The sequence below is a fragment of the Mastigoproctus giganteus genome, chromosome 3 (assembly GCF_048544385.1).
Source record: "Mastigoproctus giganteus isolate SK-2022 chromosome 3, ASM4854438v1, whole genome shotgun sequence".
In the NCBI taxonomy this organism is placed as follows: domain Eukaryota; kingdom Metazoa; phylum Arthropoda; class Arachnida; order Uropygi; family Thelyphonidae; genus Mastigoproctus; species Mastigoproctus giganteus.
Window position 1 is genome coordinate 212,840,808 of NC_143577.1, and position 25,748 is coordinate 212,866,555.

The 25,748-nt window shown below is 36.2% G+C and overlaps 1 protein-coding gene across 2 annotated transcripts in view; it reads left to right on the forward strand.

Moving 5' to 3' along the window:
- The window catches only part of LOC150088665 (ectonucleoside triphosphate diphosphohydrolase 5-like), a 188,671-nt gene that overhangs the window by 105,326 nt on the left and 57,597 nt on the right, over window positions 1–25,748 (forward strand). For both annotated transcript variants that reach the window (XM_090369615.1, XM_090369614.1), the window contains exons 4-5: window positions 9,248–9,327; window positions 13,040–13,183. In XM_090369615.1, coding sequence (XP_090225741.1) covers window positions 9,248–9,327; window positions 13,040–13,183 — 224 coding nt within the window. The remainder of the gene's footprint in view (window positions 1–9,247; window positions 9,328–13,039; window positions 13,184–25,748) is intronic.

Consider the following 25,748-nt stretch of genomic DNA (forward strand, 5'->3'; position numbering starts at 1 on the left):
CCTGTGGGACTCCACTAATAACATTAGTCCACGAAGAGCAGCACCCATTGATTACCACCCTCTGTCTTCTCCCACTTAACCATCCTTTTATCCATTGTAGCAACTTACCCTTAATACCATTCTGCTCCAATTTGTACAGTAGTCTTCCATGCGCAACAGTGTCAAAAGCTTTCCTGAAATCCAAGTATATGATATCAAAATTATTTTTTGCATCCAGTTCCTTTGCGACCACATCATAATAACCAATCAAATTTGTCAGACAAGACTTTCCCTTAACAAACCCATGCTGTGTTTGAATTATTGCTGCAGTCTTGTCTAGATGATCCTGCAATGCATCTTTAACCAGCGACTCCATTATTTTACCCGGAACAGAAATTAAACTAACTGGTCTGTAATTACTCGTGTCACCCTTCGATCCACCGTTGTGAATTGGGGACACATTTGCACATCTCCAGTCCGTGGGAACCTCCCCTGAGTCCAAGGATGCTCTCATAATTATGACTAAGGGTTTGCTTAGTTGCTTTGCCGCCTCCTTTAAAATAACTGGATAGATCCCATCCACCCCAGGTGCCTTTCTTATGTTTAACTTCAACAATTTCTCCTCCACTTTGCTCTCAGTTATTACAAAATCATTAAGCACACTGCTACAATTTGATAACCTTCTTCCATTTTCAAATTGTAATAATTCCTCACGTGTGAATGTAGATGCAAAATACTCATTCAGTTTGTTTGCTATCTGAGCAGGATCATCAACAGTCGAACCATCGATGTCAAGTGGACCAATCATATTCATCCCCTTCCTTTTAGAGTTTATATAAGTAAAGAAATCCTTGCTGTTTTTCTTAGCATCTTTTGCCAAAGATTTCTCGTAATCCGCCTTCGCCTGCCGAACCTCCTTTGTGACCTGATTACAGACTAGCTTATATCTGCCACAGGCTTCTGCGTCACCTGATAATTTATATGCATCCCATGCATTTTTCTTCTCTGTCACGAGTCTCATTAGTTCATTTGATAACCATTTAGGCCTAAACCTTGAACGATATTTCTTAATCGGTATATAAAGTCTAGTAGCTTCCACGATTAATTCTTTGAATGCTTCCCACTTAGAATTTACTGTTTGTAACATCGTCAGTTGATCCCACTGTACAGAATTTAAAAACTGTCTGAGACCACTGTACTCCCCTTTGCAGAAGCAAAAACCCTTTCCTTTACCCCTGACGGTAGTTACCTCTTTGAGTAAATCCCACTTCAGCACACTGTGATCACTGCCACCTAGTGGTTCCTTTATCTGCAAATTCTTAATACACGAATGATCACTGCTGATAACCAGATCAAGAGTGTTACTTTCTCTGGTTGCCTCTCGAACATGCTGCTGCAGAAAACAATCATCCAATAAATCCACAAAAGTCTGACTAGTGTGTGAGTGACCAACCCACAAGTTCCAGTCAATATCTGGGAAGTTAAAATCCCCCATTATAAGACATTCTGATTTACTGGCCCACTCTATTTCTCTGTACAATTGTTCATTGTACTCATTCAAGTCAATAGGCCTATAACACACTCCTACTCCTATTTTTCCTTTCGCCGTGCTTATCTCACACCAAACTGACTCAACAGAACACTGTTCATCTATATTAACTGGGTGCACTTCCTTTGATTGTATGTTTTTCTTAATTAACAGCATAACACCCCCTCCCTTTCTGTCCTGTCTATCCTTTCTGTACACATTGTACTCCCCAAATTCCAGTTCTGCATTCCTTATATCTTTGTGACACCATATCTCTGCTATCCCAACAATATCTGCCTTTGATGTCTTGACCAACACTTCAAATTCATCAAATTTATTTACTATACTTCTAGCATTGGTATACATGCAAGCATACATGCTCCTATGCCTATTCCTTGTTACCCTAACACATCCCATATACCCAACTATTCCATGATGACTGCCATCCGTCCCTGAAACCCCCAACACCCCTCGCTCCAGGTCGCTTCTTATTCTAATAGAAGGTGTGCAAGAATCACCTTCACCTCTGCCTGCGGTTACTGTTAAACTATTAGTCTTTGTATCCCCCCAAACTAGCAGTTTTCCGACCCACCTAACACTGCCTCGATAGCATCAGCAAATATTCTTGCACCCTTTCTATTTAAGTGTATCCCATCCCTGTAGAAGCAATCTCTCCTGTTAACAAGTACAGTCCAGGCTGAAAAAAATTCTACCCCTTGAGCCTTGCACAATCTTTCCAGGGCCGAATTGATCGACAAGGCTCTCATCATGTACTCCCTCCTATCGTGTCTGGGCAGAATTGCAGACACTTTCAAATTCAACCCTATTTCACGGCTTTTTTTCAACAGTGACCTGTACTTGTTGAGTAATTCCGCCAGTCTCCTACTCTTAATATCATTAGTGCCAACGTGTACAACTATATCACCTTTTGTGCCCTTGAAAGATGATATCCGCTCTACAACGTCATCAACCTTTGCCCCTGGCAGACACACCCTGGTCCTGTTCCACCTATCCTTTTTACAAAGGATGTTCCCCAAAAAATATCGGTCTTGGGAAGGCGTAGCCACTCTCTTATGGTCTGATTAAGGTCTTCTCTTCCCATCACCGGTTTCACTCTTTAATTTGATCACCCAGGATACTGTTGACTGGTGGCAGCCTATTTTATAAGTAATAGCTCGCGTAGAAAGTCCTTCTTGGTACAGAGCAGCAGCTACACTTTTTTTTTTTTTTGGTGTCAACTGAACATATGCCTTCACCTCTGCAAAACAGGATACTAATGAGCGTGTATACCCTTTCAATGGCTTATTTATAGAAACAGCCAATGCCATACCTTGCTATTACTGTCTGATGCAATAGAAGTGTTATATGATGCAATACCTTTGCTTTGCAACAAACAGAATGACTGTAATCAAACAATATCTTATACATTTCACTACAGATATTACTTTTTTTAAGGTGATGCAGTATTTTTGTCCGCCACTGTAAATGTTAATTCAATGGTTAATTATCTGCCTCGGAGAATAGATGACAATCATTGTGTTAACATTCATATCAAATGTAAAAAATATTATGAATTCAATGAAATAATGAGACAGTTGAATTCAGAATTCTTGAGAGTGTTGACTAAAATCGGAAACTGTGTTCAATTAACAACGACGAACAGAAACTTATCAAATTGAGACGTGTGAACAAAGAAGCTGGCAATTTGTGTTCTGACGGTGTTCATTTATATTTGAAAAATAAATCTGTGAATGATTATAACAATTCTGTGTTAAATTCGTCTTCGGACACTATTGTGTTAATTGCTCAAGACATATTTGTCAGGTGCAGAATGTGAGGCTCATATGCGACAAAAACTACATAAAATGGCAGTATTAGATCTGTCCTGTGGATTACTGTGTGAACTTCTTTTACTTATTGGCAAACCATACTTGATAACCACTAATATTGACGTGTCTGATGGTCTGGCTAACGGAACTTTAGGAAAATGGCATATATTGAATACGACAAAAAGACTAATTGTATCAAACGTTTTTTGTTGAAATTTCCAGTATCACCTGCTGTGGGTCTACTTGCTAGAATGATGGCTCGTTGGTTTGCTATGGCGTGAGAAATCGATTTAGAAGCCATACCGATCACAAGAAGTACGAGTGTTTCGTTGAATAACAACAGAACGATCTCGGCTAAATGAAATAATTTCGCATTAATACTGGCTTGTGCTATTACCATCCATAAATCTCAGGAAGGTACTTTCGATTCCATAGTTTATGAATACGAGAAATATCACAAACAAATAGTTTATGTTGCATTATCTCGAGTTACCGATATCAGTGATGTTTACATTATTGCTGCAAATGGAAAAAAGAAATTTTATCATGGACTGAGAAATGCTACATCCACTTTTGCACTTCAAGCTGAAATGACCAGGTTGTCAAGTAATCCTCTACTTACCGCAAGATACTTTATACGAGTTCATCAGTAAATGACAAGATCTTTCCATTCTAACATTAAATTGTCAAAGTTTACGTGCTCACAGTGACAATCTCACTGATGCAGCCACCCAACAATCCAATTTATTTCTACTTTCTGAAACGTGGTTAAATAACAAAGTAAGCAAGCATACCTAGCTTCGATTGTGTTGTTTAATTCAAACGAGAAGATCAACAAGTTGGCGATGTAGCATTTTATCATAAGAGAGAAAATCGTACTCATGTTGTTACTTCTCGTATGGAAGTGATTTATTGACAAACTGTTAGAAAATCTGAGAGGTTAGACCTGTGTTGGAGACATCTATGAGGTTAGACTTGGCGACATCAGAAAGAAGGCATCTGCTGAATGCCTTCTTTCTGATGGTCAAATGATATTGGTAGTCATTTACATTTCACCTAACCAAAAGATCGGACACATAATTGAATTCATCCATTTCGTTTTACTTCCTTACGCAATTAGCTGAACTGCTACAACAATTTTCTCACAAAAAATGCCACCTAATACCAATGAGACTTAGTGGAGATTTCAACGTTAATTTTGTGATACTCATTTCAAACTTTTGACCGATTTCTTAGAAAATAAATTTGGATTAACGTTAAATACTTCTAGATCTGTATCGACTACTAATCATGGAACTATAATTGATGCTGTATTTCAAAGACATTTACACTACATGAATTCCTTGATTAGCGCGATTAATTGGTTCCGCGAAAATGGCACGCTATGCGAAATTGCACTAATCAAAGTTAATAATCAATACAAAATAGCCTGATTCATTCCAAGACCTATAATATACCAATCAATATTTTTAAAAATATGTTTTTTTATACCAATTTAATGTACAGCAGTATAAAAGCAAAGGATAATTATAAATATTTACAGTACAGTAATCAAAAGTTTTTTGATTACTGTACTGCAAAAATTATAACTGACTTTATTTCTTTGTAAAATATTTCAAAAGGCTGATTTGCACAGACTTTTCTTTCTACCTTTCTTCATAAATTCGTTTGTATGGATACACTTCTTTTTCAATGTTCTTGCAAATTTGCATACTGTGCCCGATATCTGGGTCTGCATCCATGATTTTCCAATTCAAATATTCTTTCAAGTTCTTTTAATGTCAACTTCTTTTCTTGAACATTTCCTTCCTCGCAAATTTCCACCTCGTCATATGCTCGTTCATCAATATTAAGGAGGTCAGAATCACTTAATTGTTCTGAATGTGATTCCAGAAATTTGTGAACATCACTGTTGTCGATTTCATCAAAGCCTAGATCTCTTCCAATATTTGCTATTTCATCAATAACAGTGTTGACACGAATGAAACTACAAAAATCATTTGTGCAATGTGGCAAAATATGCTCTCATATTGCTGGATATTACTTCAGACCATGACTCGTGAATATTGTCTATTGCTTTCCTGATGTAATTTCTCCAAGGTTCAACTAAAGAAACTGCACCATCTCCAGTTGTTGCTTCAATTGCTTGCGCAAATGATCTGCGTAAATAATAGGCCTTAAAAGTAGCGATTATGCCTCGATCTATAGGCTGTAAAAGACTTGTCGTATCTGGAGGTAAAAAAATAACTTATGTTTTCACACAAATCAGAAAGTGCTGGTGGGTTGGCCTGGGGCATTGTCTAAAATTAATAAAATTTTGAATGCAAGATTATTTTCTTCACAGTAGACCTTAACTTTCGGACAAAAATAGCTAGTGAACCACTCTTCAAATAAAGCTTTCGTGACCCAAGCTTTTCTATTAGAGCACCAAACAACAGGTAGGCTTGCTTTATTAAAACCTTTACCGAAAGACCTGGGAGTTTCATTTCTATAGATAACCATGGGTTTTAATTTCAAATTGCCTGGTTGAGCCTTTTCTTTTTTTTTTTTCTAGAAAGGTTTTTTTGGCGTTTGTTTCCAAAAAAGACCTGTTTCATCAACATTAAATATTTGTTGATCTGCGTAGCCGCCATCATCAACAATTTTCTTTAAAATTTGAGGGTATTTCATGGCTGCATCTTTATCTGCACTTGCCGCTTCTCCAGTCAATGCAACATTATGCAGTCCTGTTCTTTTCTTAAAACGTTCAAACCAGCCTTTACTGGTAGTGAAATTTTCTTCCGTTTCCGCTTCAATCACTTTTTCTTTTGAAGAACTTGCTTGAACATTTTCTTCAGTTACAGCTCTACCCAAGTTTTCTATTGTTGACTTTTCCTTTAACATTGCAAAAATACTCAAGGCTTTTGTTTTTATGGTCATTGTGCAGATTGGAATTCTTTTTTGATTGCAGTTTTCTATCCAAATGGTTAAAAGACGTTCCATCTCAATCATCGTAAAACTTCTATTTCTTGTGGTTTTTGTGCGTGCTGACGAAGCAAGCTTACCTTTTTCCTTATATGCACTGGCTTTACTTAAAATCGTCTGAACCGTTGATTCAGGCATTCCAAGATGATGAGAAATTTGTATTTTACTATCACCATAAATCTTTTTATGACTTCAATTTTTTCATCTAACGTTATCACTTTTCTTTTTATCAGAGGCACTAGCAGATACACTTTTCCTTTTATCCATAGTTAATAATTATGTAATATATAAAAAATTTAATAGAAATTAATGAAATTGATTAGTATGAACAGTAATTAATGGCGGGAGATGCACGGGAGTCTGCACATTAACACGCAACGCAAGAACAACTGAAAGCAACTGATCTGCATGTACATAATAAATGCGATGCAGCCGGTGTTGTCCTTCAGAGTGCATAATGTTAGAAAATATTTCAATTGTTGTAATAATACACGTTTGAAATAATCCATTTCCTTTTTGTTTTTGTTTATTTCTTGATGGAGAAGGTATGATGCGACGCGAAATAAACAGTAACTCCCCTTTGTGAACAGAGCTGTGCACTCACTAAGAAAACAAGTGATGTGTTTCTATAATGTTCTCTAATGTTATGCATACTTTAGCTGTGTATTTACATTCGTAGCTTAGTACTGACTTTTGTAGCATCATCAGCTTCGGTTTCTTTGGGCCAAGCCAAAATGCCACACTAATCAAAAATTGGTAGCTAAATATAAACCACGTTAATTCGAGTCTCGTGCTAATCGAACCCACACTAATCAAGGGATTCCTGTATTTACAATCTCAAGTGTATGTATCATATTTTAGCTGTCACAAACCCATTGTAAGTAAATTACCTATTACCTATTGAACATGTATTGCAACCTCAAATTCATGAAACTGTCAAAAAAAAGAGAGAGAGAGAGAGAGACATTGTATCAAACATATTTTGTTTAAATTTTCATGATCACCTGCTGTGGGTTGACTTGCTAGAACGAAGGCTCGTCGGTTTGCTATGCTATAATTTTAAATGTGTTTGGATTCTTTTCATACTAAACCCCTTTAACCTCTCCCAAGCCAAGGATGTTTTCACATAAAACATCTTTCGTGCATACAGGGTACACATGCTGATTTTTGTTACTATTGTGGACATGTACACACAGTAATTTTAATATAGTCTCTAGCAACCACTACATATGTTTTGCATTGGCAGTGTTTCAATAAAATCAAGGTATTGATGAGTTGTCGCAAAATTGGTTACCATTCTTGTGTAAGTGCTGTTTCCAGCTGATTAAGTTTAGCTGGACAGTCAGGATGAATTGCAATATGTTTTCCTAGGGTGACCCAGATGTGCTTGGGATTGGGTAAGTGAAAAAAGGCAGATGAATACATACAGATGAAACACTCATCTCCGAGCATATCCCTGTGGAGTGGAGTGTTATCATCCATCAGGATGCACTCTTTGCCTACAGTACTAGCATAGAGAATAACCATGGGTCACATGATCTCATCTCTATGTATGCATGCAGTCAGGTCACCTCCAAACTTAACTTTCAAGGTTCCTGTTTCGTGCCACATTAGGACCAAAAAGAATCTGACTGCAGGCTGTATCTGGACTCATCTGTGAAGAGTACACATTTCATTCATCGTCAGTCCAATTATGATGTTTGAGTGCCCCTTTGGTCCTATGCTTCGATCGTCAGGCATGGAACACACACACAAACTTTTCTCTCATAATGTCCACGTGCAGATGATTTTGGAATTTTTGGGTTGGCACCTATCTCCCTCTAGCTGCTGCAATGTATGTGAGCATCTGGCAGTGAAAAAAAAAAAGTAAAGTGCAGCCATTATCAACCCACTGCAGGGTGGAAGCCTCCTCAACAATTCATGCTGAGGGAAATGGACCATAATCTGCCACGCTGGTCCAGTGCGGGTTGGCAGATCGACCGTATTCAGCAGTCAGGGGCTTGAACCCCGGTCTACTCAAAGAGCGTGTGCTACTGCACTCCCGCTCCTGCCCACTCGGCTACGGTGGCAGTGCTCAAGCATTAATTGCAACAAGCAAGAACAGACAGAGAGAGAGATAGAGAGTGAGCCCCTGCATTGTTGATTGTTTACAGCTCTGACGCGGATGTCCACAAATGGTTTGGGTTTCTTGGAACCAATTGTACAATCTGTTGACTCTTTGGGATACACCAAGGCATGATACAACTTGGTGATGCATTGCCCAGCATCTTGTTTTCCAAAGGATCTTTTTCCAAGTGAGACAAATTCACCTGAAATGGCATTTTCAGATGCTTTGCTATGATAATCACTATGTTGTCTTTTGCAGCTATAGTTCATGAATGGGTTGCCTCTGTGACGTGGTCAAGTATTTAATGACCTGAATTTGCATTTGTTGAGGAAGTTATTAATGACAAATCAGAATGAGTGTATGACATGAGTGAAGAAGAAAAATAAATTTTATTATTCTTTGTATCAATGTTCAGCCTCTAGTTGGTTGATTACATTTAAATCATGGCGCCTCCGTAGCCAGGTGGGCCGGAGCAGCAGCAGTGCGTAGGACACACTTCTTGATTAGACCGGGGTTCGAGCCCGTGCCCACCAAATATGGAGAATGCGGAAAGGTTAGGGAATAACCACCGCATATCCCTGGAGCAATATGGCCTTAGTTGCTAATGCTTCTAAAAACCAAACAACAACAACAACATTTAAATCATGAACCCAACAAAGTTAAATTATATTCGTTGTTTGAACTCTGTTTTTATTTTTCAGTGTATTTGTTGAGGCCTTTTAATACATAAAAATATTTTATTTATTTTTTTTATTCTAAAACTTATAAAATTTTTGCTGATCCAGTAAGGGTGTGTGCAAATGTTAGGTTTAATAATTTAAAAGTATGTTTCTTTTTTAGCTGGTTATTTAATTTTGGCTGATGAATACTTTCAACAAGTTACTCCTGGCCTTTCCAGTTATTCAGAGAAGCCATATAAAGTAAGTTTATTTTTGCAATCCATTTGAAATCTTTTACTATTTAAATAAATACATTTTCTGTTTATACTATATAGAGCTACTGCAGCATGAGAGAGTTTTCATCTTCATTATTTCATTGTGTAGCTGCGATACTAGTACAACGGTTAACAACAGGTTAAGCAATTTTCTGTGACAGCATATAGGCTTGATCTAGCAGTGTGCATACTTATGTCATTATATATTATCCCTGAACCAAAGCAATCTGATAAATTTGAAATTATTGAAACTTTTTTTGCATAACAGTTGTAACCTGAGTAGCCACTTTATTATGTACGCCTACTTAATAGTGAGTATGTTCTGCTTCAGCCTTCAGAAGAGCCTGGATCTGTCATTGCATGGACTCAATGACATATCAAAAGCACACCACAGGGATACTGGTCCATGTTGATTCAGTTGCTTCCCACAGTTGTTGCAAACTGAATAGTTGCAGATCTTTACTCTGAAGGGCTCGGTTTATCTCTTCCCACAAATGCCCAATTGTTGGATTGAGATCTGGTGACTCAAGGCCACCGTATTAAGCTGAAATCACTCTCATATTCCTGGAATCAGATCTTTACAGTTCTTGCCTTGTGACATGTTGCATTATCCTGTTTGAAGAATCCATTCACAGATGGATACACTGCAGCCACGAAGGGATGCACTTGGTTGGTTGGAAACAATTTCCAGATAACGCGTTGCTCCAATGTGCACTACAAAAACAAAACATTTCCCACACTATTTCACTACCACGAGCCTGCATTGTTGACACCTAGCAGGATGGGTCCATGAACTCATGCTGTGTTTGTTATATTCTGTTCCTCCATTAGTATAAAACAGCAGGAACCAGGATTCATCAAACAAGGCAATGTTTTTCAATCTTCCATTGTCCAGTGTTGACATTAATGAGTTCACTGTAATGGAACTTGGTTTCATCATGTTAATACAACATGTATTCTGTAATTGCTCTTTGGTTACCACTGCATAGTTATTTGACTCTCTGTAACCATTCTGTTACTCTGTACATGTCTTGTCAGCTTTTGTTTGCTTCTTGCATCAGTGAGCTATTTCTGACCACAGGATCACTGTTGTCTAGGTATTATTTGATTATTAGACAGGTCTTGATGCATCTGAGACACAGTCATGTTGTGAAACCCCCCAACAGGTGTTGCAATTTCCAAGATATTCATACCAACGCATCTGGTGCAAAGATGACTCATGTTCCGAGTCATCTTTCATTTTTCGCACTGAATTGCACACATTGCAGCCTATGTATTGCCATTTTCTTTATATTGCATGGTATAAGTATATGATTCTGTTATTGAAGGAATGCTCCATTTCATGAAAAGGATAGATTTACCTAATAAAGTGGCCATTCAGTATATACTACTATAAATATACTTAATTATAATATAATGATGAAATTTGTATATTGTGTAAATCAGAGGTTTCCTACCTTTCAAAAGTGGTATATCACCTTTAATATAGAATTTCACTCTAATATGTGGTATTCATGTTCATTAATACATCTTAAAATTATGGCGCCTCCTTAGCCAGGTGGGCAGGAGCAGCAGTGCGTAGCACACGTTTCTTGATTAGACCAGGATTCGAGCCTGTACCCACCAAATACGGAGGATGCGGAAAGGTCAGGGAATGACCACCACATATCCCCGGAGCAATATGGCCTTAGTTGCTAATGCTCCTAAAAACCAAACAACAACAACATAACATCGTAAAATTATATTAAAAACCACATTGGGAGTTCAAATTTTGAAGACTGATATCAGGCAGTGATAGTAGCTTCCACCCACATGAGCACTATTCTTGGTTTTATTTTAGCTTGCACAACATGCAGATTGGCTTCCTGAACACATATGCACATGTACATGTACTACATTGAGCCACATGAACTGGCACATTATGATCAGAGTATTAAATGCACCAACATCCAAAACAATCATTTGAAACAGGGTCTTGAAATGCATCCTTATCTATCCATGTTTGTAATTTTTGAAGTGTTGAACTGGAGGAGGAGGACAGTGAGCATTTGCTTCAGATATTTGGGTCTCAGGTTTCATGATATATGGTTTAGTTCACTGATACTGCCCCATTTCCTTAAGCAGCTGAGTTAAAAATATGCTTTGGAGCAAAGAAATATCTCACTTCTTAAGAAATTGCAAATAATTCACCACTTGTCCTGATTTGAGCAGCTATTAAGTGCAAACCACTTAATGGACAAATTTCTTTCTTTCACTTGAAAACTTGGAAGTTAGAGTATATAATTGTCTGAATGTCTAATTAAAATAAGATAGAATTATCCCTTAATGGCTATAAACTCTTCACGAAAATACTATGGACAGGTGCAATGTCCAAAGTAAGAGGGAAGGTTGGGGGGCAGATTTAAAAAGTAAAGAATTTGAAGACAGACACAGTCAACAGCCTCTGAACTCAAGAATTTTGATGGATGCTTGAACCAATCATTCAGGGTAAGTCATTCTGCTTTGAGCAGCTGTTAGTGCTTTTAATTAGGCAGGCAGCCTTCCCCCAGTTATAATTTGTAGCTTTAATCAGTTTTTGTGTAGACATTGTATATTTAACAGGGACCCTCCCTCCCTACTATAGTTGGTCACCAAGAAGGAACTGTGGTGATTCTCAGGTGATGTTGCTATCATTCTGGTATTTTGGAGACTCATTCAGGCCTTAGATGGATATGATCAACTCTTTTCCCCTCTCTCTGTTGTTAACTGTTTTTTTAAATAAAATATTAATTTTATTTCAAATTGGTTTCTAACCACATCTAATTATTTTTTGATAACTGCTGTGAATTATCCACACAGGGAGATGTTTTCTTCTATAGTATCTGCCTTCTATATAAAATTTTTTTTCACTGCAATGTTAGTTCTGTATTTTAAATATAGTTCCTATATTTCTTCTGCTACACCTTTCATCTTTACTCTTGAAGATCAAGCAATACTAATTTACTTGTACTGCTAAGATCTTTTTTGTATAGCCTGTAGTTGGTGCCTGTGGATTGTGTTGTTAGCTCTGATGAAAATCATGTACAGTTGCTTTTGTAAAATAATTTTCTTCTAGTAGGTACAGCAAAAAAAAAAAAAAAAAAACCTGCTTTGAAAAACCAGTAGTAGTTGAAACAGGCACACTTTATAATTTTATTCTTATACATCATTGGATGATAAGAATAGATAATATTTGTAATAATATCAGATTTGTTATCCAAAAACAAAATTATTTCATGTCTACTTCACTTTGCTTTTTCACCTTGTGAATGAAAAACAAACCCAGAACCAAAGCTATACAGAAAATTAACACAGGTGCTAATATGTGATACACTTTATTCACAAAAACAGTACCATGAAGAAATTCAAAAATCCAGATTGACATACTTCTAACAGATAATTCAATTTTTAAGTTTTTCTTTTTTTGGTGTATCAGTATACCAGGGTGCCTATTAGAGGGTTAAACTTAATTGTGTAAAAGTAATGCTAAGTGTGCATTTAACATTACATTTTAGTAATGATACCAACTGTTAGTTTAATTTTGGTATCATATTGTTAGCATGTTTTCAAAATGGCCACATGATAACGATTAAACTCATTTAAGATTTGAATGTTTAGCTATTGTGTATTTGGTGTAACACTTGAGAGTTTAATTTCATTCTTTGTTTGTTATCTCTTAGGCAGCAAAAAGTTTGGGCAATATGTTAGATAAGGCCATCAGTATAGTTCCTCATCATAAGAGGCATTTAACACCAGTTGTGCTTAAAGCTACTGCTGGGCTAAGATTACTTCCAGAACATTCAGCAGTTGCTATCCTGGATGAGGTAGGTATTCTATAGTAATACTAATTCCCTTCTTCAGTTGGGCTTTCATTTACTTTAATTAATTAACTTATATTATCTATTTTTCTAAAGTTTTTAAAAACTCTTCATTGCAATTTTCATGAAATTTTCTGAATAAAAATTGTTATAATAAAATTTAAATTTATTTTAGAGCTGTTCATTGAGGCAAGAATTTTGAATATTCATATGCATCACTTATCTCATAACACAATAATCAAGCTTTGAGGGCTCTTCAAAAAAGTAATAAGATGAACAGAAATGCATATTTTTAGGGGAGAGAAATGGCAACACTGCGAAGATAGTATACTGGCAGCATGGGATTGTTTTACGATGCAGCATCATCTATTGTCAATTGTGAATGAATATCGAAAGTGCAAATCTGTTAAACTGTATCTGCACATGTAAATGGAATCACATATTGAAAAGTATTGTGAACAGTTTTTTGTTTACTTGAGGAAGGTTGCTACAGAAACATTCTGTATAATGCAAGACATCTATGGGAGGAAAGCATGGCACTTTTTAGTGTTTGGGAGGAAAGCATGACAATTTTTAGTGTTCTCACTTGGCATGAAACATTAAAAAAATATTTTATGCCAATGCAGGAAATCTGTAGTGTATGAGCATTGAATGAACATCTTCAACCTCCTTAAAAGTTTGAGCACACTGCCACTGTTATTTATGAAAGCCATTGCACAGCTTCACAAATTTGTCAGTAAGTCAGTTTCAATGGGTAATGTAAGACCACTATTTTGCAAACTGAATTTGGAATGAAAGGTGTGTTAATGGTTGTTAATGTCTCCCAGGTTATTAATGTCTGGCAAAGTGGAGTATTGGGTCAACTGTGTCAGGAACTTAAAGGTATTTTCAAGAATTTGGCAATGCATTTCTTCACAGTGATATTACTGTTGATGAATCATGAGGATTTCACTAAAATTCCCCTACCAAACAATAAAGCAGCCATTCAAAAGCACTGATACTTTCAATACAGTGCTGTAATATTTCACCTTCATTACAATAATGTGTACCCATATGTATTGCACTGTGTTTCTGTTTTCAAAGGAAAATCAAATAGAGTTAAATTCCGTCTGCATTTTATCCAAGTAATGCAATTCTATCAGGGTGTGAATTGCATCGCATCCTTTTGCATCCAACTTTTGATTCTGTCCGAAACTTAAAGATCTCAGAGGCAGACAATTTACATCGATTGATATATACATAAAGGTCATGAAGTGAAATTACATGTGTTGTCAAAGAATGGTTTGGACTATGTGTATCAGCCATGGGTCAAGCAGTGGGATAACCACCTTGAATTGTATTCCATTCAACAGTGGATACTTTGAAAAGGAACATATTAATTTGAATGATTAAAAATATATTACATTACTGTATACACACCTGGCTTATTATCATTTTTTACCATTTCTTTTCTAAGATATGAATAATATTTTATAAATTCTAGAGAAATACAAGAGAAGTAGGAAAAATAAGATTATTAAATATCAGGTAACTGAAAGACTTCTAATTCCCTTATACAGTTAAATATAATGGGGATTTAGTATAATATTAGTTTTATAAAATATTAGATAACTCAATAGAATGGATGTTCAAACAATGGCTTTGATTACAGATGTGAATATCAGATGAGTGGTTATGATGATAAACCAACAAAGGATAATTCTTTGCTTGTCAAACAAGCAAACAAAGAATTCTTAGTTGACAAATTCGTGCAAAAGACAGACAAACTGTCTTTTGCACGTATGAAAGTTGTAAGAACTTACTGAAAATTTCATACTAAACAAAAGACATGTGGAATAGTATAACAGATATAGGATGTGGCATAAGTACAGTATGGTGATGGAATTATGGATTAGACCTGAAATAAGAAAGTACAGTATGGTGATGGAATTATGGATTATACCTGAAATTAGAAAATAATTAAAGAATATTAAATTCAATATTCATTAATTATTTAAAAATTAAGTACAGTGCAACCTTGTTATAATATGCTTTTTCATATTGCGGTTTTGGATATACCACAGGTATGATCATTTTCCCCAAAACCTAATTATGAAAAAAAGTAGCATGTTCAAAGAATGCACATTTTCATATTAGAAACAGGAAAAAATTTCATATTAGAAACAGTCAGACCTCTATATAACGAAATCAATCGTTCCCTTGAAAAAATTTCATTATAAAGAAATATGACCTTTACAACAATTAAAAATACTGTAAATTCAGAAATATAGTAAAAGATGGGAAAGAAGTGGGAATGAATAAATTTTCTAACATTTTAAAACAATTTATTAATACATACATATTAAGAAATGACTACTTACGTGATGTCCACAATTTATTAGTACACTTTTAAGAATTATGCCGTAAAATATTTGGTTATTTTTTGTTGCATGCTGGATTCTACTGTACACCGTTCATAAAAAATGTTCGCATTTGTTTAAACTTTAAACACTCAGATATATTTTCTGTTACATTTTCTTCCCATTTAAGGCCTCAATGCAAAGTTTCAAATGCTGCCAACATTTGTTTGGAAGGTTTAATGTTGCCTTCATTTTCATCCAACTCATCATCGATATTGTCACTAGTTCTTTAAATACGCTCCAAAATGTTGGAGTCGCTTGGATATTCAGCTACTATTACATCATTATCAACTCCTAAAAATTCATCAAGAACAGTATCTCCACTGATCAAACCTCGCTTGGTACTTTTCCCAAGATTGCTCAATGTCTTCTAGTAGTTCATCCCTCTCATCTCTGTTAATTAGCATTTTATCAAAACTTGCTTTTGCGAAACAATTGTTAATCGTTGTTTTTGTCACGCCTTGACTCCACACTTTCGCCAACTCTGATATGCACATCCACAAATCTATAATTGAATTTATAGGTTGGTTGGTTTCTATTCTCAGTATAAAAATATTTCAGTATGTGCCTTCGATAGTGCATTTTCAAATTCTTGATAATGCTTGGTCCAATGGCTGCAGTTAAGACGAATTATTCAGAAGGAAGAAAACAAACGTCACACTTGTAAGTTTTAAAATTACCGAGTGAAGGCGGGCAGGGCAGTTATCAACTAACAGTCAATATGATTTTTCTCTTTTCCTTTGTCATCTTTCTATCAATTTAAAATCCACTGCTCAAAAATTCCACTTGTCATTCAAGGTTTTTTGTTGTATTTGTAGTCCAACTCTAAAGACTCTATTCCTTTGCAACATCGGGGTTATTTACTTTTGCCTAGCTTCAGTTTTTCATTACCAGCCATATTTGCAACCAAGAGTGTAATTCTCTCCTTACTATTTTTACCATCTAAACATTTATCACCTTTAAAAGTCAGTGTCTTGTTCGGCAAACATTTAAAAAATAGAAGTTTCATCAACGTTGAATATGTCTTTGGACTCGTAGTCCTCCATAATTTTTTTCAAAGCTGTTTCTTTCCAATGGGTATAGGCTTCTTCGATTGCAACTCCACTTTCATCAGAAATAACTTTTTCGAGTAAGCCATGACGCTCTTTAAATTTGTCCAGCCAACCAGAACTGGCTTGGACTGTTTTGTGCCCCAGAAAAGATGCGTACTCCATAGCCTTTTCTTTTATTAATAGCCCTGATATCGGCATGTTTTGGTCTTGAATCAACTTCATTCACTTAAAATTTGCTTCATCTACATCTTCCCAAAGGCATAATTTTGCACACTTTCAACTGGGTCCCATTTCCTCAAACAGTTTGAGAATTGAAACAGGGTTTTTCAGAATGGTTGACACACTACTGGCAGGGACATCAAATTTTAAAGCAATTTCTTTTTTTTTTAATGCCACTATCTACACTATTAAGCACTTCCACTTTTTCACACTACACTCAAGGAATTCCTCTTAGACACTGTAAGGTTACTTGCACAGCAGTTTAAACAAAGCTGAAATTAGGGACCACTTATAGTTACCATGTAAACAGAGACAGATGAAATTTATTGAAAGTGTGGATGACTCATTTTTTCAAAACATCAAATGAATTTATGGGATAAAGGAAAATCACTCTCTCCTAATTCTCTAATAGGATGATTATGGTAGAAAATAGGTTGACCAGAGCCAATGTCTATGTCGGGAATATGCCTTAATTTTTGCTAACTATGCCATGGACAACTGACCAGCAGGACTTCTCTGCATAGTAGTGTATAAGTTGTATAGGTTTTACTTCTTTTTAGCCATTGCTGACCCACTGCTGGGTAAAGGTCTCTCCCAAACTTCCACCTTTTTCTATCCTGAGCCATGGTCAGCTTTCCATGGCCATTGGCAAAAATTAAGGCATATTATATATAATGCACAAGAAATTGCACTTAGGATAGCAAAAAACTGCTAAGGGCTAAACTAGACAAAAATATACATCAAGTGACAAGTGATTTATGGAGAAATCACTTAACTTCACTTCAGCACTATGATAGGCTGTATAGTTTGGTTTTGATTTAGTTTTCTCAAAATGTGGTAAATTCTAGGGCATCAGAAATAAATATACAGCAAAATTAGTAAATCAGTAGGACTGAAGTTAATGGCCACCAAAATAAAAAATTATCAGAAGAGTTAAGAATGGCGAAACAAAATGCAATATATTTCGCGATTCCAGAAGGAACGACCTCCGGTTATATCAAAGAGGAAGAAAAATTGCATTCATTTGTAGACACTACTCCTTCACTACGCTTCACTACAGAAGCGTAGTGAAGGAGTATCGATAAATGGGATCATTTAAAAGCATAGGCTCTTAAATTTCATAAGCTACTTGGTGGAAATGATGGCACGTTTAAAGCTTCTGAAGGGTGGCTTTGAAGATGGAAGACTTGTCATGGGATATCCCACGTTAGCCTTGTAGGTGAATCTAATTTGGTGATATTAAAGGAGCAGAAGCTTTTCCTGAATTGCTGTGTAATATGATTCAAGGTTGCAAATTCACAGATGAGTAGTTGCAAATTGTGCAACTGTGATGAAACAGCACTGTACTATAAACTTTTCCCTGACAAGTCACTAGATATTAAAAAGGCAGGCATGAAAACTAACAAACAGCGAATTACTGTGTTACTGTGCACAAATAAGACTGGAAATCACTAGCTAAAGCCATTGTGCATTAGTAAAAGTTGAAGTCCTTGTTTTTTTAAGCATGTCAACAAGAAATCTCTTCCTGTGATTTATAAAAATAGCTCCATCACTTGGATGAGGAGTGATATTTTTTCCTTTGGTTTTAAAGTGAGTTTGTACCATTGGTAAGACACCACTTGCTTTCCAAAAAATTGAAGAAAGGGCTCTGTTATTGTTGGAACACTGCCCAGCTCATCTTTCAACTGATATCCTGAAACAACTGACATCCTGATAGCAAGATATTTCAACTGATATCCTGATAGCAAGAACAGAGTTGCATTTCTGGCAAGGAACACAACTTCACTAATTCGCCCACAGATCAAGGTTATTTGAGCCTTAAAAGCCTACTATCGTGGGTGAGCTTCTTGCTGCTGTTGTGAACTCAGAAATTCAATTTCTACAAGTTCTGAAAACATTAACATTGAAAGTTGTTGTATACAATATTGGATTAGTGTAGGAGAAAGGACAAAATAATTGATAGATGTGACTGATAGTATCAAGTGGCAGATAACAATATATAGAAGTTTAAAAAAAAATTGTACTCATCATACATGCAATTCAAAAATAAACATGACTTTATTATATACAGGCTGATTCAGGAGGAATAGTAAATATTTTGGGAGGTTATAGTATTGATTATTCTGAGAAAAAAGTTCATATAAACATGTGTCCAATTCTCAATGCATACGGAGATACAGCTGTTTGAAACTGGTGTGCATAGCTCCCAATCAGATGTGACCAAGAAGCAGTTATAACCTGATGCTGTTTGGTGTTAGAAGTGTTGTTAAGAATGCCGCACATTTTCACACATGCTGAATATGCCTATAGGGTGTTTTTGTAGTGTTGGAACAGTTTTTGTGGTGGAAGTGCTACTGTTGCTTGTAGAGAATACCATCTACAGTTTCCTAACTGCAGAATACCAAATTCAAGAGCGTTTACTAGTGTTTATACCAAACTGCATGTGACTGGTACAGTTCCCAGTGCTCATATGTCTTCTGAATGTGCAAATGAACAAAATGTGAATCAATGAAGTAGAACACATTCTTCAGTCAGTAGAACCTAGTCCTATTATTAGCACACGAAGAATTTCTGCTCGTATCTGTGGTCCACAGACAAGGGTATGGCAAACATTACACGAGCACAGCTTGTATCCATTTCACCAGTTTTGTCAGTGGGTAAATGCTAATCGCTGATTAATTCCATTAATATTGTTCAGTGATGAAGCTACTTTCACCCTTGATGGTATTAACAACACCCTTAACTCATGGATGGTCAGACAAAAATTCACATGCCACTGTAGAAACAAATTTTCATCATCACATTCTCTGTGAATGTGTGGTGCGGTATCATCAACAATCAGTTGATTGGGCCTGTTGTATTACAAAATTGTCTTACAGAGCCCATTTACCTAGAATTTCTGCAAAACGAACTTCCACTACTATTGGAGGATGTTCCTTTGGCTACAAGAATTGGTATGTACTTTCAGAATGACGGAGCTCTTGCACGTTATACCTGTCTGGTGATATAATATCTAAATTGAACTGTCCCCGAATGATGGATTGGCTGTGGTGGTCTTGTTCATTGGTCACCAAAGTCTCCAGACCTCACTCCATTAGATTTTTGTTTGTGGGGATGGATTAAAAGTGCAGTATACAAAGAAAAGATGAGTACAAGAAACAAATTGCTCACTGACATTTTGGATACTGCTGCCCGTCGTCTTGGCTTTTGGAAAGCCAAAATGACTTCAGAAGAACAATGCGTCATATTATCACAAGAATTGCAAAGTGCATTGAGGTTGGCAGTGGGATTTTCAATCATTTATTGTGAACTGTAAAAAAAATTGTCAATTATTTGTTTTGTCTCATTCAAAAATTCAATAAATATAAACAATAAGTCATTTATCATTCTTTAATACCTCTCATAATGGCTTTGTGCATACCAGTTTCAAACAGCTGTATCTCCATATCCATTGAGAATTGGACACATGTTTATATGAACTTTTTTACGCAGAATAATTGATACTATAACCCCAAAATATTTACTATTCCTCCTGAATCACTCTGTATACATAAATTAATATATAAATATATTCACACACAGCAAGTTCTGCTTAATGTGACCATTTTGGGTTCTGTATATCTGGTAAGTCGTTTATCATTCTTTGATAAACGACTTACCAGATATACAGAAAACTGCCACTTAAAAGTGACTGGTACTTTTAAATGGCAGATAAAATGTACAGAAGTTTAAAAAAAAAATTGTACTTATCATACGTGCAATTCAGAAATACATCATGAATTTTTCTTACGCATACAGAAATATATTTTTATTTAATTTATCCAAAATTAATTTATTTGGAATCCAATGATATAAATTGCTTATTTTTAGAAGAGATGTCTTGTTTTTGTTTCAAAATCCTGTGAAGAAACATGTGGATGCCACATTACCATTTTATTCTAGAATTTCAAATTGCATTTGAAATTTTTATTAATGCAAAGCTCATGCTGGGCTTCTAATAATCTAATTTTCTTAGATTATTATTTTTGAAATTGTAATTGTGTTAACTGGAAAAAAAGAAAGCTTCCTTTTCTAACTGAAACAAGGGTGAGAGCCCTGCAGTTATTTAATATGTGCACTATTTTATTTTTTTTTACTCCTTTTTATTGTACTTTGTATTTTTTGGAAAGTTCTTTATTCCATTCTTTGAGGAAATTTATAATTCTGAGTGAATTCATCCATGTGTTTATGTTTTTATATTCAACAGATAGATTTTTGACACTTTGCCAAACAGCATTGCATTTTACTTTTTCCACTCACAAGCTAGCTAGTTTTTTTTTTTTTTTTTTTTGCTGTAGCTATCATATTGCATGTGAGAATCAAAGTTACCATTTCTCTTTCCTTTCTTTTACTGATGAAATGTAGGATATAATAATGCTCTGGTATTGTTGGTATTGCTTTAAAATAAGCACTGGTTTCATAAGGATCAAAAATAGCATCAGGATAAATTTATTTAATGAACTAGGCAAAACATTTTCCATCAAAATTTTTGCTGCCGGTGTGCGAGTCTTTTTTCTCTACACATTTTTTTTTTTTTTTATACGTAGTGTGTGCCTTTCCTTCCACATGCTGAGCCACCAATCTGTTGGAATAAAATCTTCACCCAGCTAATTTTTAACCTACTTTACTTTTTTCATATATAATTCCTCTTCTGATGGGAGTACTCTGTAATTATTTTTCTATTTTAGTTTTCATTTGCAGTTTCACTTGCTTCACAAAGTTTCCTGTTTAAGAGTTTACTTAAAAGAGGTTGTTAAAATGCCAAATTTTAGCATTGCTTCTCTCTGTCTGACTGTACCCTAACTAAAGCATCATAATCATTTGATGGTTTTATTTTATCATGCAGCTGAAAGTGCTGCATTTCTGCAACATTTTAAATTAAAAAAAAATAGGACAGATATGAACACAAGGATATCTGTACAAAATTTTCAGATAAAGCATCTGAAAGTAAACTAATTTTTGAGAAACTTTTTCTAAGAAGCACTAATTTTTGCACACATTATACCAGCAGTTCCCAACCAGTGGTTCGTGAACCCCCAGGGGTTCACACTAAAAATTCTGTAATGGCATCTTAGATTTACATAGGTGTATTATTATTGTAAACTACAGAATTTAACTAATAATAAACAGTAAAGTAAAATAAAATTAAATAAAAAATAAAGAACTGCCAAAGAAAGAAACCACATCTCCCACAATTCCTTATAATTACTTTACTATCTTACAGTATATCATGTTAAGTAAATATCTAAAATTATTCATCCACTAACCGGAAATCATATCCATAGTTTTGCTGATGAAAACACATTGCTTTCCACATCCCAGTTTGAGAAACCCTGCCCTGCTCAAACAGCTTCAACTTCTCGAGTATCCACTGCCAATTCCTTAAATGCTGATCTGCAGGTAATTCTCCAGTGGAGCAAAGATAACTTAGTTGATTTCAATCCTTCTAAAAGACTCAGTCCTGTCTCATATCTCGCAAAAAGGATTCTTCTGCTCCTATGCTTATTTTCGATGACACTGATTTTTAAGCAAGATCATATATCTCTATTGAGGATTACCTCGATTTCTAATCTCTCTTGGCATATGATGCAGAGGAAGCAATATACAAATATTGTTTCCTCTGTATCTAAGACATTATATAATAAATATAACCAATAAATATCTAAAATATTATCTGGAGATCAGCATTTAAAGTAGTGGATATGCGGGAAATGCGGTGGTCAGGGAATGACCACCGCATTTCCTGGAGCAATATGGCCTTAGTTGCTAATGCTCCAAAAAACCAAAACAACAACAACCACCAGACCTGTATGCAGTACTCAAGGTGTGGCCTGACCATTGCCTTATACAAAGCGATAATCGCCTCCTTATCCCTGCTAGAAAAATTCCTGTATATCATTGACAAGACACCATGAGCTACTCTTGCAGACCGTCTGCACTGCTCAGAAAACTTCATATCTGCCTTCATGTCTACCCTTAGGTCCTTTTCGTTCTCACCACTGTCAGTGTAGAACCACATAGTTGATACATTCCTCTGGGATTACTGCTTCTCATATGTAGTACTTTACATTTGTCAATGTTAAACTTCATTTGCCACCTCTCAGCCCATCTGCTCAACTTTTCTAGATCCTGTTGTAGCAGCATACTGTCATTAGTGTCATTAACAACCCTGCCAACCTTCATATCATCTGCAAACTTGGACATTAAGCTTGATATACCATCATCAATATTATTTATAAATAAAGAAGACAACAATGGATCCAACACTAAACCCTAAGGGACTCCACTAATAACATTAGTCCACAATGAGCAGTGACAATTGATTACCATTCTCTGTCTTCTCCCACTCAACCATCTCTTTATCCATAGCAGCAGTTTGCCTCCAATGCTACACTGCTCCAGTTTGTTCAGCAGTCTTCCATGTTCAATAGTATCAAAAGCCTTTCTAAGATTCAAATATATGATATCAAAGTTATTCCCTGCATCCAGTTCCTTTGTGACTACATCATAGTATCCATTCAAATTGGTCAGTAGTAGTAGTAGTAGTAGTGGCACATGATGCAAGAAAGCAAGTGTAGGAGCTTATGCAGCATCAGCCAAAAAAAAAAAAATCACACCATTCCCTCCAAATGCCTGTCCAGTTCCTCCTTAAATTTATTTAACCTATCAACTTCCACAACGACAGATGGAAGTTTGTTCCAGCAATTAACCACCCGCTGGCTAAAGGCAAATTTCCGCACATCTATTCTACATCTGTCCTTTCTTAATTTGAACTTATGTCCCCGTAGGTTGGTAATCTGAACAAGTGGAAGGATCCCATCAGAATTCAGCGTGCTCAACCCATTCAAGGCCTTATAGACCTCAGTCAGATCACCGCGCAGGTGCCTAGTCTCCAGCCACTGCAATTTGTAGAACTTAAGCCTCTCTTGGTAAGAGAATCCCTTCATTCCCCTCACCAATCGTGTTGCTCTTCTCTGTACACGCTCAAGCAAATCTACATCCTTCCTAAAATGAGGCCTCCAGACCTGTATGCAGTACTCAAGGCGTGGCCTGACCATTGCCTTATACAGAGGGACAATCACCTCCTTTTCCCTGCTAGCAAAATTCCTATATATCATTGACAAAACCCCATTACCCGCCCTAGCAGCCTGTCTGCACTGCTCAGAAAACTTCATATCTGACTGCACAATTACTCCCAGGTCTTTTTCATTTTCTACCACCTTAAGTGTAGTACCACACAGTTGGTACGTTTCTCTGGGGTTACTTCTACCCATATGCAGTACTTTGCATTTGTCAAGGTTGAACTTCAGTTGCCACTTCTTAGCCCATCTGCCCAAATTATCTAGATCCTGTTGCAGTAGCACACTGCCATTACTGTCATTAACAACCCTGCCAACCTTTGTGTCATCTGCAAACTTCGACATTAAGCCTGATATACCTTCATCAATATCATTGATAAATACACAAAACAACAGTGGACCCAACACCGAACCCTGTGGGACTCCACTAATAACATTAGTCCACGAAGAGCAGCACCCATTGATTACCACCCTCTGTCTTCTCCCACTTAACCATCCTTTTATCCATTGTAGCAACTTACCCTTAATACCATTCTGCTCCAATTTGTACAGTAGTCTTCCATGCGCAACAGTGTCAAAAGCTTTCCTGAAATCCAAGTATATGATATCAAAATTATTTTTTGCATCCAGTTCCTTTGTGACCACATCATAATAACCAATCAAATTTGTCAGACAAGACTTTCCCTTAACAAACCCATGCTGTGTTTGAATTATTGCTGCAGTCTTGTCTAGATGATCCTGCAATGCATCTTTAACCAGCGACTCCATTATTTTACCCGGACCAGAAGTTAAACTAACTGGTCTGTAATTACTCGTGTCACCCTTCGATCCACCTTTGTGAATTGGGGACACATTTGCACATCTCCAGTCCGTGGGAAGCTCCCCTGAGTCCAAGGATGCTCTCATAATTATGGCTAAGGGTTTGCTTAGTTGCTTTGCCGCCTCCTTTAAAATAACTGGATAGATCCCATCCACCCCAGGTGCCTTTCTTATGTTTAACTTCAACAATAAAATTTCTCCTCCACTTTGCTCTCAGTTATTACAAAATCATTAAGCACACTGCTACAATTTGATAACCTTCTTCCATTTTCAAATTGTAGTAATTCCTCACGTGTGAATGTAGATGCAAAATACTCATTCAGTTTGTTTGCTATCTGAGCAGGATCATCAACAGTCGAACCATCGATGTCAAGTGGACCAATCATATTCATCCCCTTCCTTTTAGAGTTTATATAAGTAAAGAAATCCTTGCTGTTTTTCTTAGCATCCTTTGCCAAAAATTTCTCGTAATCCGCCTTCGCCTGTCGAACCTCCTTTGTGACTTGATTACAGACTAGCTTATATCTGCCACAGGCTTCTGCGTCACCTGATAATTTATATGCATCCCATGCATTTTTCTTCTCTGTCACGAGTCTCATTAGTTCATTTGATAACCATTTAGGCCTAAACCTTGAACGATATTTCTTAATCGGTATATAAAGTCTAGTAGCTTCCATGATTAATTCTTTGAATGCTTCCCACTTAGAATTTACTGTTTGTAACATCGGGCAAGACTTTTCCTTAACAAAACCATGCTCTGTCCAAGCTATAACTGAAGTCTTGTCTAGATGATCCTGCAGTGCTTCTTTTACCAGTGCCTCCATTAATTTTCCTGGGACAGAAGTTAAACTAACAGGTCTATAATTACTTGTGTCGCCCTTTGATCCTCCTTTGTGAATTGGTAACACATTTGCACATCTCCAGTCCATGGGTATTTCATCTCCCCCTGAGTCCAAATAAGCTC